The sequence below is a fragment of the Haliotis rubra genome, unplaced genomic scaffold, assembly GCF_003918875.1.
Source record: "Haliotis rubra isolate DU_JTF1 unplaced genomic scaffold, ASM391887v1 Scf446, whole genome shotgun sequence".
Classification (NCBI taxonomy): domain Eukaryota; kingdom Metazoa; phylum Mollusca; class Gastropoda; order Lepetellida; family Haliotidae; genus Haliotis; species Haliotis rubra.
The window spans coordinates 78,076-99,075 of NW_025767131.1; the positions used below are offsets into that span (position 1 = coordinate 78,076).

General features: G+C 40.3%; 3 protein-coding genes across 3 annotated transcripts; 1 reads left to right on the plus strand and 2 right to left on the minus strand.

The window, feature by feature from the left end:
* Positions 1-2,556: 2,556 nt before the first annotated feature.
* Positions 2,557-19,293, minus strand: LOC124289646. The gene is made up of 5 exons (XM_046726252.1): positions 19,283-19,293; positions 5,573-5,668; positions 5,297-5,352; positions 3,320-3,535; positions 2,557-2,562 (listed from the first exon to the last, which is right to left on the minus strand). The coding sequence occupies exons 2-5, from the start codon at positions 5,595-5,597 to the stop codon at positions 2,557-2,559; spliced, it is 303 nt and encodes a 100-aa protein (XP_046582208.1). The 5' UTR covers positions 5,598-5,668; positions 19,283-19,293.
* Positions 8,189-8,968, plus strand: LOC124289647. The gene has a single exon (XM_046726253.1). It carries the CDS (start codon positions 8,189-8,191, stop codon positions 8,966-8,968), a length of 780 nt encoding a protein of 259 aa, XP_046582209.1.
* Positions 11,899-13,316, minus strand: LOC124289642 (extracellular matrix protein 2-like). Its single transcript, XM_046726248.1, has one exon. It carries the CDS (start codon positions 13,288-13,290, stop codon positions 11,965-11,967), a length of 1,326 nt encoding a protein of 441 aa, XP_046582204.1. The 5' UTR covers positions 13,291-13,316; the 3' UTR covers positions 11,899-11,964.
* Positions 19,294-21,000: the final 1,707 nt, after the last annotated feature.

Below are 21,000 nucleotides of genomic sequence, written 5' to 3' on the forward strand. Positions count from 1 at the left end.
CAACATAATGGGGATATTGTACCCTGGATCATCGGAGATGAGCATTCACTAACCTGGTACAAAAGCATGTTGATTAAACAGGTATAAATAAGCACAATAAGTCAATAAATAGACATCAGGTATAGATATATTTCATAAGTACAATAAGTCATGACTAGCGATGGACAAAGCAAGGCGTACGATACAACTACACAATCATGAAAGACCTGGTGGAGTTTCTATCCTATTGCGCAAAATGTGTGTTTTCCTGACCCATAACTCTATTCTTGTTTATTATCCCCTATCTCATATCACCTGCATTTAAAGACATTCGCATATTTTTGTCAAAATATACCAAGAGGATAACTTGAAAGTAGACCTTTATTATTGAATGACTATATTTCAAAACAAACAATTCAATTTTGGGGTGAGGTGGGGTGGAGTGGGGTGGGATGAGAAAGTGAGGAAGCTCTCGACATGTACTGTGCTTGAAAGGAGATGGAGGTTGTGTGAGTGTGGTTGTGGTGTGTGTGTGTGTGTGTGTGTGTGTAGGGGTTGGGGTTGGAAAGGAACTTTGATATATCAAGGTCAGAAACAGAATAAAACAACTGATATTAGGGGTAGAGGATGATTCTGGCAGAACAAATATGTAATATATATATAATATTTGAGTATAATAATATTGATATGTAAATTTCTTGGTTTAAAAAACATATAGGTACTTCTAATATTTGACACTAAGGATCATATTTGACACTAAGGATCATAATACATGAAGACTACTACTTGGCAGTAGGCTCTTCATCTTCATAATCAGGTTAACATATCACACTTGTGGGTACTTTTATGTTAGACATACAAGGAAAAACAGATTCTCAGGAATGGACTCATGTGAGATGTTGGTCCCATTGTAGTCTTCTAGAAAGTCTCATTCCCTACAGAGAAATGAGATCTTGAGATTCTTGATTATTGCATGAACAATTGTAAAACATGTCACTAAATTATTAAAAACAACTTGTCTTAAGCAGAAGCCTTCAACGAAGTCTTTAAAATGTCTGTGACGCAAACTGCCTCGTTATAGTGAGCCTTAACACTGCCGTGCGAAAACATATGTCTGAAAACATAATCAGACAATAACACATCCACATTGTCTCTTTCAACAACAAACACAAAACAAGAAGCTGCAACATTAAACACATACTGCAACTAGCACTACAGAATCAGATCTCTGATCTAGACACCTCTGGGAAGACCTTTCATGTTTGACACACACACATACAGGAGATGTTCACCCTACACCATCACAACAAACCATCACTTCATGTGCTGGAGCTGTGAAGCCTTTCCAGACAAACAGGTCGACAAACTGTGGACTTGAGAGACAGTGTTTCAAAATATGCCACCACAGATGTATGCCACACATTCAACATTGTGTAGTGTCACTTTACATATCCTTCATGTCTAAATGATTCCAGGAGTTATCTCCCCTTGTTTGGTACTCAAGTCTTTGAAGAGGTAACTCAATCTAAACCCAATCGTTTCTTGAGAAGCTGAGTACCATACACTGCCCAACATGACATCTCCTACTCTCGAGACCGAATGCATCAGTTGCATGAAATGCAGAGGATGCACCTCATTTTTTCTGTACTTAACCGAATCAGCTTCTCTATGACACCAGTTTTCATCGATTTTTGTTTCATTTGACGAATTGGGTTTTGCACAAAATCCTAAATCTACCTCTAGCACAAGGGAACTAACCTGATTTTCCAGGAAATTGAAATCATTAAGACAATTGTTCAAAATTAAGGGAAGCAAATGTTCTGGATATCTTCAGTAATTAACCTTGTACTTCCCATACAAATTTGATTTTCATCTTTGGGGTTGTCATGGTAGTGTTTGTCTTGACATTCACGCTTACTTTCAGCACTAAACAAACATCAGATATGTACATCAAAGTATGTTCATCTGATTGTATCAATAGAACATAATAAGAATGAATTAACGTTATTAATCTGCATTTTCTTACCATGCACAAATCATGCTATTCTTGCATATCATGTTTAACAAAATTACTTAATGGCACGATCCAAACTTTCTGGAATGTTCTTATTCATGCAGCTTGATGAACTGATTGAAAGTCTACATGTGTTCTCGGTTGAACAGTATAGGTCTCTTGCACAAAAATATATATATCTTCCTATACTTATTCTGATGGAATAATGTACAGGTACGAAAACAAGATAATAGTACAAAGTGTACTAGCTTGGGTACATATTCCAATGAAACAAAAGTGAGTGGCCTTTCTCCATTACCTCTCTGTCTAACACACTGCTAGTTACTGAAGACTCGACTTTTTAAGATGCCACGATTTGCTGTCCCTTAGTCAAGCAGGAAATCTATGACAGTGGGGTTTGAATCTTTACCCAGAATGCCTTTCCAACAGGAAACAGGCAGACTTTCTGCGTTTCTTTTGAAGATGAGACACATATACACTCAGAAGACACTACATTTTGAGAAGAACATATGTCAAATAACAATAATTGGCACCGTATTCATTCATGTCATGTTTGCTAAGAATTAATCCTGCAACATAATAAAACAGTTCTCACAATGCTGAGTAATCAAAAAGCATTGTGATGAGGATGTGTGAGTACTAGAATAAATCAAATGTTAACCATGAGAAAATTTAACGGTCATGGTAGTTACAATAACATCAAAATGTTTACATGTTCATAAGACAAGAATTTTCTATGATTATAAACAAATTGTTCCATTTGTAAAAGCTTGGTAAGATCCAACATTAAAATCTTGGTCAGAAACATAACAACCTATAAAAACACTCCCATCCTTAACAACGGGAATGATCACAATGATCACAATAATCCCAAGCATAAATCTGTTGGGATTCATTCAACAACCAAAATAATGAATTCCACAGAAGCAGTTTACCAGAGTCCATCCTGACTCAGTCTGTAAATCAGTCCACCCTGTACTATGTCCACATAAATCACTACAAGCTAATACTATGCCAGTGCATTTCCATGTGAATCTGTCTTTCCTGGTTCACCAATTTTTGTGGATAAATGCTCCAGCTCTTCGCGGAGTGACCGAATGAAAGGTTGAGGGGAGGTTCAGGTTTCAGACTGGACACAACATCCACCTCATCTTGACCGGCCCAGGTTTTTTGTGGGGGCCTTTATGTGGGCCTCCATTGAGACCACCATTTTCTTTCTCACAGAGTCCTGTGTTTGAGATTTACTTCAAAAAGAATGCAACTTGTATGTCCTCATAGCCTGTCATCCCAGGGTAGCTGGTGTCCCCATTGGGGACCCCGACTTGCCCATCCCTGTTCCAATGCCGTTAACAGTTTGATGTTTGGGGTGGGAGGGTTTAAGTTTGTGCTGCCCTTGGGGTCAGGGTCTAAGTCTTTAGTTCTGATCACAATAGGCTTGGCTGGTTCTGTGTCGTAGTAGCTGTCACGCATGCTGGTCGGGTACGACTCGCTGAAGGTGGTTGTCTGAAGACGCTCCTGTGTCGGTGTCTTGTCCATCACAGTCTGCAACAGGACATTACAATTTGTGGGTGAGATCTCTCACTTCATTATCTACTGTCTTTGTTTATTGTTTAAAGCAGCACTCAGCAATATTCCAGCTATGTAGCAGATGTCTGTATATAACTGAGTTTGGACCAGACAATCAAGTAATCAATCTATGTAACTGGGATACCATGACATGTGTAGTGAGCCTACACCTGATCCCAATTCGCCTCTTACAACAAGCATTGGTTGCTGATGACTGGTTTTAACCCGGATCTTCACGTTCACATCTACTCTCTATCATTAACAAATGTGAACAATTTCCTTCGTGTTTCAGTCCCTGGCCTGGAGTACCTGCCCATTCCTAACTCTGTACACTCTGGCACTGATACACATAAAACATCACATTTCATCAAGGAAGGCACTTACCATGACTTATAGTGGCCACTGACTTTATACAATGCAACTCATCTAATATTCATCAAACATTTAAAACAAGAAGACAAAGTCATCAATATCCCCACCAATGGCAAAATACTCTTCATGATTATGTTTACGAGTTATGATTACGTCAAATATTTAGGTGTGTATATAGAAAAGTGGAAGGAGAGTATTGAAAGGTTTTAAAGTTCTGCTCCAGAAAGGAGCACTATCACCAATTTCAGCCGATGTCAAACTTGTTGCCATGGAAACGCCAACAATATTTTATTCAGAAATCCAAAACTACCAAAAGAACCAGTACATCTCCAGACCAATCTATGTGTCAAGTTTGGTGAAGAAATAGTGAACGGTTTTAGAGTTCATCTCCGGAAAAGAGCACTACCACCAATTTCAGGCTAAGTCAAACTTGTTGCCATGGAAAAGCCAAAAAATATTTTTCAGAATTCCAAAAACTACCAAAAGGCACCAGTACACCAACAGATCTATCTATGTGCCAAGTTTGATGAAGAAATAGTCAACGGTTTTAGGGTTCAGCTCCGGAAAAGCACTACAACCAATATCAGGCTAAGTCAAACTTGTTGCCATGGAAACGCCAAAATATATTTTATTCAGAATTCCAAAACTACCAAAGGCACCAGTACGCCACTATATCTATCTATGTGCCAAGTTTGGTGGAGGAATATTGAACGGTTTTAGAGTTCTGCTCCGGAAAGACAAATGTGCACGGGCGGACGTACAGACCATCTTAATACCCCCGCAAAATATAAAATTTGTTCATTTTTATGAATCCTTTTAAAACAGCTGTACAAAAATAAATGTGAGCTTGATTTCATGTCCAGACTAAAGCTTCTGCTGCCCTGTGTACGTGGGGTTGTAGTACAGGGGCGTGTGCTTCTTCTCTGTAAATGCATGAAGACACATTACATGAAGTCAGTTCTGTTTCTATTTTCATCATACATACCACTCACTGTAGACTTATGAGTCACTGTTGTGAAATAATGATAAAGCAGATATGAGTGACTGTTATTATTGATGGCCATCATGAGTAGCAAACTTCAACCAAACAGTTAGAAATTCTTTCAGTCTGCTGGCACTGGTTCTTAATCTGAATTTTCTGGAAACAACGTTTGGAAGAAGTTAACACTGGGTCTTTGTAACTACATGTATCACTTGTCACATGTAACAGATGACTTCCAGTTCGGATAAAGGCAAAGGGAAGTCGTCAGGATTAAACTGTTCACTCTTCATGCTTTACATGGATACAGAAGACACTTTCTGGTTTGACTGTTTGACTGCAAAACATTTAGGGCAGTTGATAAATACAAGGTTGTGTTCACCCACCTTCCTCTGCTGGCTGCTTTGATTCCTTGCTCTCTGTAGGCACAGATCCATTAGCTCTGGAACCAAAACATACATTCAGTTGTGAGTTTATATAAGAGAGAGAAAATTTAACATTACATTGGCAATATTTCTGCCATATCGTGACAAGGGTCATCTGTCAACGAACATACAAGGAGCAACATCTGAATATGCTTAAAGATGTCATAAAATGTACAAGCAGAATTTTCAAATGACCTTGCTATACTTTTGTGACCTTTATTATCCTTGACCGCTAACCTTGGGGTGACCTCAGACTTGTCATCCTTCTTCCGACTTTCAGACAGGCTTGTGTAAGATGCCTTAGTTGGACTTGACACAGGGGTCACTTTGTTCCTGGAACAAAGATTCATCCTTTGTACACACCTCCAGCAGGATGCAGACAACAGCCCTCCCTTCACTGAACACATCAGACTAAAACATCATTCCAGTATGAGTGTTAATGGTGTGAAGAACAAGTGCTTCAACCACTAGGTCATCAAACTGCCCCACAGTCATGAAGTGAGATAGGAATTTAGTTTCATTATCCAAAGCTATGTTCCACTGGAGAAATTGCTTGTGTGAGATCAAATGATATCTCCTAGGAGATACCGTTTGACAGCAGATTTTGTACAATGCCCTGACGTCATCAATTACATAAGATCACAATGCTTTGACATAATACATAATACATGACTCACAATGCTATGACATAAAAACCTGATGACATCACTGTGCTATGCTATTACATGAGTCGCAATGCTATGACATAAAAAACCTGATGACATCACTATGCTATGACATCGCTGTACTGCAAGTCTAATGGCAGTACCATGTTCAGAGATGTACATTTTCAATGAAAACTTATGACGAGGGATTTTCTCGGCAAGACTCGGATATTTGTCACTTTATCAACTCGTGTTGATATAATTGATATCAGTGGACACTAGGGTGAGATTCTCTATTTATGCCACTTTTAGCAATATTCCAGCAATATCACAGAGGGTGACACCAGAAATGGGCTTCACTTATTGTAAACAATTACTGTGCCTTGAGGAACAGCATTAACACATCCATGTAGGATGCATTAGATTACATTCACAAAGTGGAGGTTCATGTTATCACATTACTACCCAAGTCAATGGAATGGCGTACACTCAAGTTACATTCTCAGCTCCTGGGCACCATACAGACCTAAGCTGAAACATATGATGCCAGAAGAACTGTATGAAAATCGGGTCTCCGATCCACCTAGTACGGTGAGTGAGTTTAGTTTTACGCCGCTTTTAGCATTATTCCAGCAGTATCACAATGGGGTACACCAGAAATTTGCTTCACACATCATGCCCATGCGGGGAATCAAACCTGGATCTTTGGCATGATGAGCAAACACTTTAACCACAAGGCTACCTCACTGCCCCACCTAGTACAGGATGGTAGCTAGTGATCTGTTCTGCAGGGAGTAAGGAAGTATGGTGGGGGTGGAGATCACCATCCAAATATTCAACAACAATCCCATGCAGACATCATACACGACAGTAAACAACTGTGAACCATGAGGATATGGAACAATGAGTGATGTTAAAATAAAGTCAACAAATAACAGAACTCCTGCCGAATCATGAAAACAAGCAGGTGTCTACTCAAAATACAGGAAAACACAAATATAAAAACTAAACATTCATGCGATTTAATGAAGTCTACTTGAGCCACACAGCAAATGCTTGATGTGGTCTAACAAAGGGAGATAATCCAGGGTGAAACATGATAATGGGAACACCATTTTGGCGGAGGCGGTTACCAGTTACAGCCAAAATTACCTTTTTCTTGTTGAAGGATAAAACTGACCTGGCAAACACATATAAAAACATAAGATTTTCTAATGAACATTCTGTTGGCATGTAATACACTTAATTAACATGGTATTAGAACTAAACAATCTGCTGAAATTTCAGAAGTACTCAAAACATAAATGTCAAGGATAGTCCTCAGTTTGACAGGTGCAGGTCTTCAGCAATAACATGAAAATGTTGGCGCTAACAATAGAAAAATGAAAATATGAAAAAATGATGAAAAACTATTTCGGTCCAGGTATCTGGAATCACAGGCCCCCACTGCGGGTCAGAAAATCGATAAGCTCGGCGCCGGTTTAGTATCAACACCCCTAGTATATATATATATATAAGTTCATCACAGAAATACGGTGAATGATCGAAAACCGGACAATTACGCACATGTCAATGAATATATCGTATTTTAAAGGTCTCACAAGCATCAAAAGCTTTTGTCCATATCTCCGATGTATGTAGGAGGCATATACATGCGCTTTCCGTGGGGATGCATTTGATGGGTTTTATTAAATCGCTTTTGGTCAGACAAACCTGTGATTGATATTATGAACATAAACGGGTTGCAATAGCATGCAACGAGACAGGGTGCCGAGATGGACTACCCAATCCGTTACCCCACAACCCCCGTAGGTAGCTGCTGAGCATCAGTTTAACCTGTCATCACTTCATAGAGTGAGTGAGTGAGTGAGTGAGTGAGTGAGTGAGTGAGTGAGTGAGTGAGTGAGTGAGTGAGTATAAATAAAGAGCATAGACCGACCAGAAAAAAGTCTGGGACCAAAGAGGAATAGGCGAGACAGCATTTAGGTAACACAGGGACAAAAATATATATTTGAACAAAATATTTGATGTTGACACTACGTCTGTGAAGAGCAGAAACATAATATTAGGTTTTAAGCCCATGTCTGGTGTCCTCCGCCGTGGTATTGCGGGAATATTGCTAAAAGCAGCGTAAGCCTAAAATCACTTTATGTTTAGAATTTGATCTTATTTCGTAATCAGTCATCTACCCTTTGCCTTAGATATCAACATGCCAAGCAAACTGACGGACCTTGATGACGTCATTAAGAAGTGGGCGTGGGCGGCATTTATTAAAACAAAAGGACAACACGACTACAACGACTACCAGCTACAAGTGGTGTGGGATGGTGTCCGATTTAGTACAGAGCAGCCCACGTATTTCTTTGGGAGATACGATTACAAAACACCCAGATCAACGTCCCTTTTCAAGGCCAATTACGACAACCACACCGACGTCACGCATGACCATGAGATAAGAGAACAACGCACGACATCGGCGACAGCGAGGGTTACAATAAGACGAGGTTTTTGTCGTGGTGCGGATGTAGGTATAAAACTTACCGCTCCCGAAGATGTCGCAGGCGCGTTTAACAACGGCATATTCATCGCCGGTGAGGAAGACAACAGGGCAGATAACTCTATTTCCTGGGTGATCAAGTACAGCGTGACAGCGCCACCTATGCGGAGAACCACTGCCACGGTAAGAGTCGTTGAGAAACGTTTCAAATGCTGCTTCAGAACCAACGTGGGTATACAGGGACGGGTCATCGTGTTAGTTGTAAACACCACTGACAACAGTCAGGTTCGAATTCAGGTCGAGGGTGACATTGCAACTATCATCGGAGACGCAATATACCGAAGTGAAATATATTTCCCTAACTGTGCCTATGTTCAGGGAGACATGGTCAAGTGGCCAGTTATTGGTAAACTACATGTCTCGCATGGCGTGTCACAAGAAATGGACCTTGCACAAGAGCAACTACCTACTGGAGTGGATTCCAGAACCTAGGTTGGGCTGACGTTAAAATGCATTTCTCAAATGATATATCGAAGGGGATTTGTTGATGTCAACAATGGATATTTATATGTAAATTTCTTAAACAAAACTGATTGTTCAGTTAGACAAAGCTGATTGTTCAGTTACTTAAACTAAACTGATTATACATTAACTTAAACCAAACTATTTGTTCGGTTCTCCCTTACACAGAATACAGCAACACGTTTTGAAGCAACAAGCGATGGATGCCTTGAGATACGATATCCTGACAGTGTGTTCCAGGGAAATATTGTACTTTGCTGATTGTATGCTAAAGTTTAGTAAAATTTATATTCATCAACATTGTCATTGTTTTCAAAGGTACAGACAGAATAACTGTATGTGTGAACGGTGTTACCTGTGTTTTCACATTAAAGGCGGATGTTCCTTCCTCAATCAAGTATTTTGTTTCTTTGTTTTCTTGACGTCATATGGGCTTAAAATTGCGACCTGAAACGTTGCTCTTGGTTTGCTAGAGTGTAGGAAGTTAAATCTCTGTCTGTCTGGGAGAACCTCATTTCAAATTTACCTAGACACGCTCACTCTCTCATATTATCATATTACGGGTGGGTCAGCTTCAAAGGTAATCGGTATTATAACGTCGTGATACTTATGTGAGATGAACACGGGGGTGGTGTGTGTGTGTGTGTGTGTGTGTGTGTGTGTGTGTGTGTGTGTGTGTGTGTGTGTGTGTGTGTGTGTGTGTGTGTGTGTGTGTGTGTGTGTGTGTGTGTGTGTGTGTGTGTGTGTGTGTGTGTGTGTGTGTGTGTTAAATTAGAAAACTGGAACACATGTATATTCATCACTTAACGAGTGAGTGAGTATGGTTTTGCGCCACATTTAGCAATATTGCAGCAACATCACGGCGGGGGACACCAGAAATTGGCTTCACACATTGTACCCATGTGGGCAAGTAAACCCGGATCTTCAGCGTGACGAGCGAAAGCTTTAACCACTAGGCTACCCTACCGCCCCAGTTAGAATTGAACACCAACTCGGGGATGAATGTCATACCTGGTATGTGAAATATGTATCACTCGAACAACACACAGATATGCCCTGGCAAGATAAGGATATATAGAACACTGAGCTATTGTTTAAAGCAGCATGGTGATGAGGTGATGACACTGTGCAGAATGGTCTATCTTCCAACCATAGCAGTTCAAGGAGATCCTTCTGAGGCTAAACACGGCAGCTATCCACAACCATGCTTTGTCAAAACTGCTTTGTTAACACACAGCCGTTGTAGCGTCGCATATGGCTGATGGTTTGTTAAACAACATTTGTGCACATGAGATCTTTAATTCCTGGGTATCACATGACTGAATGATATTTATAGAATGACACTGCTGCATTGATACACATTACTCTCACGATCACGTGACAACGCCGCGACAATCTGGGTATTTCCGGATTGAAGGCGTAGGCGCAGTTTTGACACGCAATAATAGCTGTGGTGAATATAATTGTATCTATGTACGTATATATGCGTGTATATATACAGTCTTTTTATTATTGTCTGGTGTTTATCATATATTTGTTTATTAGAAACATATAATTGCACTGTAATTCGTCGAGGATCATTTTCTTCATCGATTATTTTAAGTAAGGTATCCACTACCACATGATATCTGAAGACAGCAGTGTGTGGTTGAAATACGCCTCCCTACCCTCCTCACCTGTACACCCCAACCCTTGGGGCGTTGTTACTGGTCAAATCTCTTTAAGGTAAAACATTTTCTGTGAAACAAAAATACACTTGTCCCATGTTTTGGTCCGAAGAGGTTTGAAATCCCGTGTGAACACGTGTCAACATTTAGCTGTGACTGAACAGTCCGGGGAGCGAGGACGCAAGTCAAGGATGACGTGAGCAAGGACCTTAACTGTGTTCATAAACATGTTCTCTCGTAAAGTGTAATCTCATCTGTTTTGGATTCGTGGGAGAGCTTTTAAAGTGTATCTACAAAACTGCAGGAGCTGAAGACACCCACCCACTTTACATCACATTACACACACACACACACACACTCACGCACACACACACACACACACACACACACACATTAATCTGCTTACCTGGTGTACCTCCTTACACCAGTATACACACATACAAACACACACTCAAAAACACACACTTACACTCACTCACTCATACACACATGGCGTTACAGACCAAACAAACCACCAACAACAAGGTGAGGTGAGGTGAAATTGGGTTTAACGTCGTGCTTGAGAATATTTCGCTCATATGACGACGTGTATGCGTGTGTATGTGTATGTGCGGCTGCTTGTACTAGCCCAGACTGAAGCTGGTTTTATAGTGCTAGCCCACTGAGATACCATGCCGCAGTGAAGCATGAATACCCCACTCAGTTACATTATACTGACTCCGAGCCGACCAGTCCTTGTTGTACCCATTAATGCCGAGCGCCAGGCAGGGACCAACAAGTACCATATTTTAATGTCTTTTGGTATGACGCGGTCGGGGATCGAACCCGCGACCTTCCGCTCTCCGGGCGGACGCTCTAGCCACTACACCACGGAGGCGGTTCACCAACAACAACACACACACACACACACACACAGGCACACACACTAACCACACACACCACGGAGGCGGTTCACCACCACCACTCTCACACACACACACACACACCAACACACCACACAACACACACACACACAACTCTCACACACACACACACACACACGGCTTTTCAGGCGTTTCACCAACAAAACAACACACACACACAACACACACACACACACACACACACATTAATCTGCTTACCTGGTGTACCTCCTTACACCAGTATACATAGGTATATAATTGGTCTCTTTCGCACACTTGTCAATAGACAGAATAGTGTTTTTGTGCACTAGAATTAAAAGAAGCACAGGCGAAGACATAACAGGTCTATTTTAGACATGATAATCCTAGAACCCGCTGAATAGCTCTGGTTAACAATCTAAGGTTGACAGTTTGTGAGCAAGTCTTTCATTTTCTTAGACGTGTTGAGGCAGTGACCTTCAAGGTCCGGCTTCTTTGTGACTCCGCTCCACCACTGGGGAACGTCACTTGAACAGGTGCATACTGGATTCTGTACTGTCAGGTACAACAGCTTTGGTAAGGAGCGAATAACAGAAAAGGAGAACACGACATTGTTACGTCTGTTAAACTCTAAAGAGAGCTGTTCCAGATTTGTATCTCCAATTAACGCATTGGCAGGCAAGGGCGAAGTCAAATAATTTCCTCCCAAGAAGATTGTTTTAAGATTTGGCAAATGACTGAGGTCCTTCTCACTGATAGCTGTTATGTGATTGGTGTACATATTGAGCTCTTCTAACTTCGTCAACCGTTGAAGATTAGCAGGGATCGTTTTCAGGCCACCATGATTTGCAATCAATCGTACAATACCGGTGGGCAGCTTTGAGGTGTCCATCGTCGTCATTGGGTTCCCGCTAATGTCAAGATAGGTGACAGTCTTGAGATTTGAAAGTCCATCAGGGGTTGTGTTGAGTTGATTGTAGGAGATTGTAAGGAACTGGAGTTCAGTTTGAGATGCAAATGAATCCCCCTTGATACTAGTTTCCGTCAGTTTATTATAGCCCATATCTAGCTCTGTCAGCTTGGGAAAATGCTTTAAAACGTCGGGTACCTGAGTCATCTCCATCCTGGTCAAAATTAACTTTGTAAGCGTGTCATTCAGAACAACGAACTTGTCCAAATCTGGAACAAAACGCGGACTGTCAGAGAGATCCAGGAAATCAAGTCTTCTCATGTAGGCAAACTGACGAGTCCATGCGTAGGACGTTCCTGAGAAGGATCTGGCACTGAATCTGGTCAGGCCCCTCCCGAGGGTCCGCATAGCGTTGTCGTCCCATTGAGAAATGGCATTGCCATCCAGAGCCAGGTCGGTGAGGGCATTCAGCTTTCTGAAAGCTGGAGGAAGAGAGGTCAGCCCACAGTTGACCATACTGAGTTTATTCAAGGTTGCTTCTTGTCCCTGGAAGGCATTATCAGCAATGGTCACAGGCTTCAATAGATTCATCGTGTCCAGGATTAATTCTTTGATTTTGATATTCTTAAATGCGTTATCTGGAATGACAGAGATGCTGTTGTAGTTGAGGTAGACGGACCATGACTTGCGTGATGCTGTAAAGACGGGTATAGTTTTGAGCTGGGCTTGACCACATTGGATGCTGTCACCTCGACACAGACATGGGTAAGGTGCTGGACAAGCGTTGTCAGGTTGCAGGAGAAATGATGACACACAGGGGACGTAGAGCACCATCAGTGCCAAAACCTTGGAACACAGAGGCATCTGGAGATAAAATAATGTCCATGACTGTTCATACGCAGTTCACCCGGCAAGTTATGCAATTAGTATTCATCTGAAGATGAAGTGGCACGTTTTTAAATAAGTTTTCATATGAATGATCGGAAGAACGGCATGTGCATATATGTGTGCTTCACTCTCTCTGTGTGAGCGTGTCTGTGTGAAGGAGAGAAAATATATGTGTGTGTGGTGAGAGTGAGAGAGAATATGTGTATGTGCGTGTGTGGAGAGAAAGAATATGTGTGTAAATATGTGTATATGTGGTGTGAGAGAAGATGTATGTATTTGTGCGTGGAGAGAGAAGACGTGTGTATTTGGGTGTGGAGAGAGAAGACGTGTGTATTTGTGTGTGGTGAGAGAAGATGTATGTATTTGTACGTGCTTGTGGTGGTAGAAAGATTTGTGTGTGGAGAGAGAAGACGTGTGTATTTGTGTGTGGAGAGAGAAGATACGTGTATTTGTGTGTGGAGAGAGAAGACGTGTGTATTTGTGTGTGGAGAGAGAAGATGTATGTATTTGTGTGTGGAGAGAGAAGACGTGTGTATTTGTGTGTGGAGAGAGAAGATGTGTATTTGTGTGTGGAGAGAGAAGACGTGTGTATTTGTGTGTGGAGAGAGAAGACGTGTGTATTTGTGTGTGGAGAGAGAAGATGTGTGTATTTGTGTGTGGAGAGAGAAGACGTGTGTATTTGTGTGTGGAGAGAGAAGATGTGTATTTGTGCGTGGAGAGAGAAGACGTGTGTATTTGTGTGTGGAGAGAGAAGACGTGTGTATTTGTGTGTGGAGAGAGAAGACGTGTATATTTGTGTGTGAAGAGAGAAGGTGTGTGTATTTGTTTGTGGGAGAGAAGAGTATTTTGTGTGGGGAGTGAAGATGTGTGTATTTGTGTGTGGAGAGAGAAGACGTGTGTATAGTACGGGTGGTGAGAGAGAGAATGTGTGTATATATTTGTGTGTGTGTGAGAAAGACAGATAGAGAGACGAGGGAGGGAGTGCAATGCCAGTGCCTCGTGGATTTCGAACCTAATAATAGATATCGCAATAAGGTCAGTGTTGTTTACCGAGTTAACATGGCGATGCCTTGTCGGCTTTGTCGCTTCTATTTATTATAATATTTAATGAACGAACAGGGATTCTACAAGGAAAGTACTTCATCAATGTTAGAGAAATATTTTGTTTTGTTAAATGGGATAGATTTATTTTTGAAATAATCACATATGGTACAGATATCAGTGATGGGAGGCGTCTTGGCTTTCATAGCATGATATCTCTTATAACAAGAGCACGTTATGGTATTCGGATATCATTATAGTAATTTATACCAACACTATATTCGGAATTCATTATTTTCAATAAATCTCTCCTACCTTCCATGGCAACATGATTCTGGTACCAAAAGACTGGTCCTTATCTTATCACGCAGTCGTAGATATAACGGCATAGTTAAAGGCCCATACCACAGTTTCCATGTACAATACATGTATATATTAGCAACCAGCGATTTTGAATAGGCAGAACAGAGCTAAATGAATCATATCGTCGTGCGAGCCAGAACGAAAAGTAAAAGTGTACAGCATTATCGCCTTTTCCCATTCATCAGGGGAAGATGTAAGAGTGAGTGAGTGAGTGAGTTTGGTTTCACGCCACTTTTAGCAATATTCCAGAAATATCACGACGGGGGACACAGAAATGGGCTTCACACATTGTACCCATGTGGGGAATCAAACTCAGGTCTTCAGCGTGACGATCGGACACTCTAACCTTTAGGCTACCCCACCGCCCCCTGAAGTAGCCCTGGACCGCTATTGGAAACAAAGTAGGTGCTTCATGCCTCGACAGATTTACCTTAGTTATTGTTGTATATATTGTTTACAGTTTTAAATTAACTTTTCACTAACATACGGCAACAGTTAAGTCATCAGTTAAATTATTTACCATTAAACTATAGTTTAAGCAAGTGTAATGGGCAATCTGTTTCAATTTCTCTTCCGAATATGTTTTCCCTAAACAAATTCGTGCAGTGACAACGCCGATCGAATCTTTAACAAACAGCCTGTATCTGATAAAAGGCGAATTATTACACCAACAGACGGTTAACCAGGGCAGACTTCACGTTTACCAGTATCTTTCGGACCAAAGACTGGTTGGTGAATGGTATATAAACTGATTGTGTACTCTTCTTCTGTATTACCCTTTATTTAAATATTTATTTAAATGTTCATCTTAATTTCAGTATACATGTAGAATGTCTATTCCCTATACTTCAATACTTCCCAAAAGGAATATACTATCAAAAGGAAACGCATAGGCGTTTTGTATTTTAAAAACATATATCAATTACCTATCGTGTTCAAACAATTGACAAAATATGTAACAACAGTGTTGATAACATGATTTTACACAATTGCACAAGTAAACAATCGGCCTTACTTGAAAATGTTGATTTTGATAAGATTTCTTACAAGGATTAAAAAGGCATCACCACAACGCAACAGAAATCACCTTCCAGTTGAAATTGTGCAGCAAAGAGCATGCACTGTCTGGCTATAAAAATCCTGATTACTTTTGGAAATCGGCATTCGTTTTGAAGAGTTTCAATTTCAAATCACTACGAAACGTCTTGACGCTGCGACAGGGAACATCGCTATTGAAAGAATGCAGGCTGAAGATGACCAATCTTCTGTTGCCAGGCGTCTGAATGTTAATCTGAGCACGATATCACGGCTAACAGCTCGTTACAACCAAACAGGTATAACAAATGACTCTCACCGTACACGCAGACCTCGAGTCACCACTGTAGCCCAAGATCGGTACATCCGGGTACTACATTTGCGTGATCGTACTGCCACGGGTGAGAGCACAGCAGCCAGGGTGCCTGGACTTCGGAGGATATCCGGTCAAACTGTACGGAACAGGTTGAGAGAGATTGGACTGAGAGCCAGGGCCTAGATTTTCGAAGCTCTCTTAGCGCTAAGATAGTCGTAAGTTAATGTTATAATGTATGGCACTTACGACTATCTTAGCGCTAAGAGAGCTTCGAAAATCTAGGCCCAGGAGATCCGACGTCGGGGCCGGTCTACGTCATCACCATGGCGCTCAGCGTCTCTGTTGTCTAAAAGTATCTACTTGGTTGTATAGATATTTCCTTCTTCTAAACTGATGCAAAAATTCATTTCCTAAAGTCTATTTGTGGACGAGTTATACATGTTTGGAAATACAACATTTTCGCAACAGATTTCTGGGTTATGTGTTTCTTTTTTTTTTGAATAGTATATAACTCTATTGGATGTCGGCATGATACTGCTTGTAGTTAGCACTACGTATTCATCATATATACAATCCATTTCAATAACATTTATAATTTACATATCACATATAAACATACGTGTAATTCCAAAGTTAACAGATGTTACATTTGATCATTTCCTAAATGGCATTGTGTATTCACGGCTAAATCGAAGCCGTGCCAATTTACGCGTATCAGAGGGCTCCACAAAAGTACGTGAAGTAGTGAGAGTGAGTGGGTTTAGTTTTACGCCGCACTCAGCAATATTCCAGCTATATGGCGGCGATCTGTAAATAATTGAGTCTGCACCAAACAATCCAGTGATCAACAGCATGAGCAGCGATCTACGCAATTGGGATACGATGGCATGTGTCAGCCAAGTCAGCGAGCCTGACCACACGATCCCGTTAGTCGACTCTTATGACAAGCATGGGTTACTGGAGATCAGATCCATCCCGGATCTTAGCGGATAGTACATGAAGTAGAACCAGTTGTCCGGCTTCCATTTTTGTGGAAGCCGTGGTTGTTGCGAGGGATGGGACTCAACCAAAATTAACTTTTGTAATCCCACATATAGCATATGTTACATTTGACCACTTTCTAAATCACATGGTGTATTCAACCTGTCAGTTGTTTACGTGTGGAGGAGGTTGAGGTACCCTGGCACGTGTGCCTCCACATCGTATTGTCCAACAGCTTTAAAGACGTTGTGAGTATGGTTTTACGCCACTCTTAGCAATATTCCAGTAATATCACAGCGGGGAACACCAGAAATGGGCTCCACACATTGTACCTATGTGGGGGGAATGGAACCCAGGTCTTCAGGGTGACAAGCGGACGCTTTAACCACTAGGCTACCCAACCGCTTTAACAAAGTACCACACAAGCGTGACGATTCATAGACTCATTCACATGAAATAATCAGAATCGTAGAGTGGTTGCTGATTATTGCAGAAATGTGGAATACCAGTTTTACTTCCTAATTGCAATGAGGGCTGATAACTGTGGAATGATGTATTCTATCAACAATTTCTGAAATATATCGTTCAATAAAGTATGTTATAGAATTGGGGGGATACGCGAGGTGTAAATATTGGAGTAAATTGTGAAAACGACACATAATTGGTTCAACTATTTATTTACAGGATATATACGCATGTAAATTGTTTAATGGTTTACAATCAAATCGAATAGTATCAGTACATTTCAGGTAAACTGGTAACGAAGGCAGGCGTCTAAAACATTGTTATGCACAACAAAGAAAACGAAAAAACATAGCTAAAATAATATATATTATTAAAGGTTCATACATAAAACATTTTAAAAAAAAGTAACACAGGCCAGTGTCTAAACATACTGTAACAACAACAATATATGGGTACTGGCACTGCACAAATATATTAGAATGTTGATACACATTGGCTCCATATAATTATTATGCATAACAAGGTTAAACGAAAATAATTTCTTTGGTTTCTTACTTCACGTAATTATTCACAATGAAACTAATTAAAACACCTCATGGGCACATCGTGTGAAGCCCATTTCTGGTGTCCCCCGCCGTGATATTGCCGGAATATTGCTGAAAGCGGCGTAAAACTAACCTCACTCACTCACTCATTCCAACACTAAAGTCCTGGTCTGTACAAACAAACTGATCTCAATGTGCAAGCCGTCAGCCACTTAGAATCTAACATCCCTAACTTTGTAGTATTGGTTGTCGAAAACAAGTACTAGTGTCTATATGTTTCACCAGAGCGTCTATATTCTTTGTCCCTTTCGCTCCTTCTCAAACACTAAAATATTTCATAAGACATTGTATCTTCATCACTGTTGAGAACGGCCTCGTCCCTCAAGTATCCTGTATAGTCCATCAAGCTCCGCTGTGATAAACTCGAATTAAGGCTGTGAAGCGAAAGACGTCTTTGAGAATTTGCAAATACGACTTCTCCTCCTCCTGACACAGTGTCCAATGACGGCCACGAACCCGTACGTGTAAAATGTAAATTTCCAGTCCATGATGGGGGTTTCCGTTTCGGGGCATTCTAAAGGCAAACCAGTTCACAGCATAACACCAACCGATCAGGCTTTGTCCAACACACACACACACAGCAGAAGGTAAATGTTTCAGGGGAGGAGTTCCTGATAAAACTGAGCGTGAATCATCCACACGAAAACCTTTTCAACGGATCAGATAAGGGGCAACCCAAACTATTCTTATTGGTGGTGACAGTCAGACTTTAAAAACACTGAAGGTACATGCGACAAAAGCAATCGACTTAAGTATTCTCAATTCTCGCAACTCCGATCATTCAGATTCTTCATTACTATTATTTTCTTATCTTTCGTTTGAGTATTGTCCAATATGATAAACGTTGTTATATCAGCAGTTATTTTGTACAGGTGCAAATGAGAAAACTTTATGATAAGTCCCAAAAGAAGCATACATCCTCTCCATGCGATAGAATAAACTCTCTTAAACTTTGGTGGGAATTGGGTTGATTGGTTGGTTGGTTTTTTAACGCCGCACTCAGCAATATTCCAGCTATATGGCGGCGGTCTTTAGATAATCGAGTCTAGACCAGACAATCCAGTGATCAACAACATGAGCATTGATCTACTCAAATTGGATACGATGACATGTGTCAACCAAGTCAGCGAACCTGACCACCCGATCCCGTTAATCGCCTTTTACGACAAGCATGGGATGCTGAAGAACAATTCTAACCCGGATCTTCACGAGTCGGTAAACATATTTTATTCAATTAAGAAACGGATTGGGCACAAGTTATCCAACTTAAATAAGCCCTCTCCACATAGTTACAAGTGTATATTACAAAAAGTTCAACAAGAGGCAGACAAAGGGTATAGATATGTACAGACAGAGTTATTTAAATCGTTTAGAGTTATGGATGTAGATATGTACACTTTTAAAACATTCTGATTTTCACTAAGCGAGAGACCTGCATTGCCATTTAAGATGAGATTAATATCAATACATGCTCTATTATTCACTATATTTTCTAAAGAGGTTAACATTTGTTCTCTTTGAATTATATATAATGGACATTCAAGAAAATAATGAAAAGCATTTTCACAATTATGGCCACACTGACAAAGTGCATCATTTCTAACATTAATTCTGAATAAATCATAATTAAGTGTACTTGTCATATATCTTAATCTTGTATGCAAAACATTTAGTTTCCTTTTCCCATATGAGAAATATACGGGTGCACATTTTTGTTTCACATGAACTGCAGTTTTAAAAGACACAACAGATTTACAGTTTCTGATAGCTAAGGGGATGTTATTCCACAGTTTAATTGTTGATGGAAAAAAGGATAGAGTCGAATATCGTAGTCTTGTACAGGGTTGAGTGTAATTACTGGAGTTTCTTAATTCATAATTTGTTCGACTACCTACTACAGGAGGGAGTAAATCATAAAGAAAACTTGGAGCAAGGCCTGTATGTATCTTATAAAATAACGATAATTTTTCACCCTTCTTCTCTCAGATAGTAAATCCCATCCCGTTTCAAAGTATAATGATCTAGAAGAAGCATATCTCTGCAGACCAGTAACTATACGAGCCGCTTCAAGTTGTAACTTTTCTAATCTATTAGATTCTTCAATAGAACACCCGTCCCATACTTCAGATGCGTACTCGAAATGTGGTCTTATGAATACAGTATATATGCTTGACAATGTTGTTCTATTCAGGAGAAACTTTAACTTTCGAAATGCTCCAATCATTTTAGAAGTCTTTTTAACAATACTTTCAATATGATGGTGCCAACCCCCATTACATGAAAATGTTAGTCCCAAATGTTTATGAAAGTCAACTGGTTTTACATGACAATTGTCAAATTTCAAATTAATGTCTGTTTGGCCATCTTTCGTCGTAAATAGCATAGCTTCCGTTTTGTCCGGATTATAAGAAATTAGCCAGTCCTTTGCCCAATTACATAATATTTGTAGATTTTCTTTCATTATTCTTTCCATCAACTGCTTTTCTTTTGACAAGGCTCCCAGTGACGTGTCGTCAGCGAAAAGCCGAGTTATACAATGTAGTTTATCTGCTATCTCATTTACATACACAATGAAAAGAAAGGGACCTAAAACTGATCCCTGTGGAACTCCTGCTTTTAAAACCAAAGGCTTAGATAACGAGCCGTGAACAGAAACTGATTGATTGCGACCACTTACATAACTATCAAACCAATCAAGTAACTTTCCACTTACTCCGTACCTCTCCAATTTAAGCATAAGCCCTCTGTGCCAAACTCTATCAAAGGCCTTAGATACATCGCAAAAGACCATACAATAGTGTTCTTTGTTATCTAGTGATATACAGATTTGGTTATAAATTTCAACAAGTT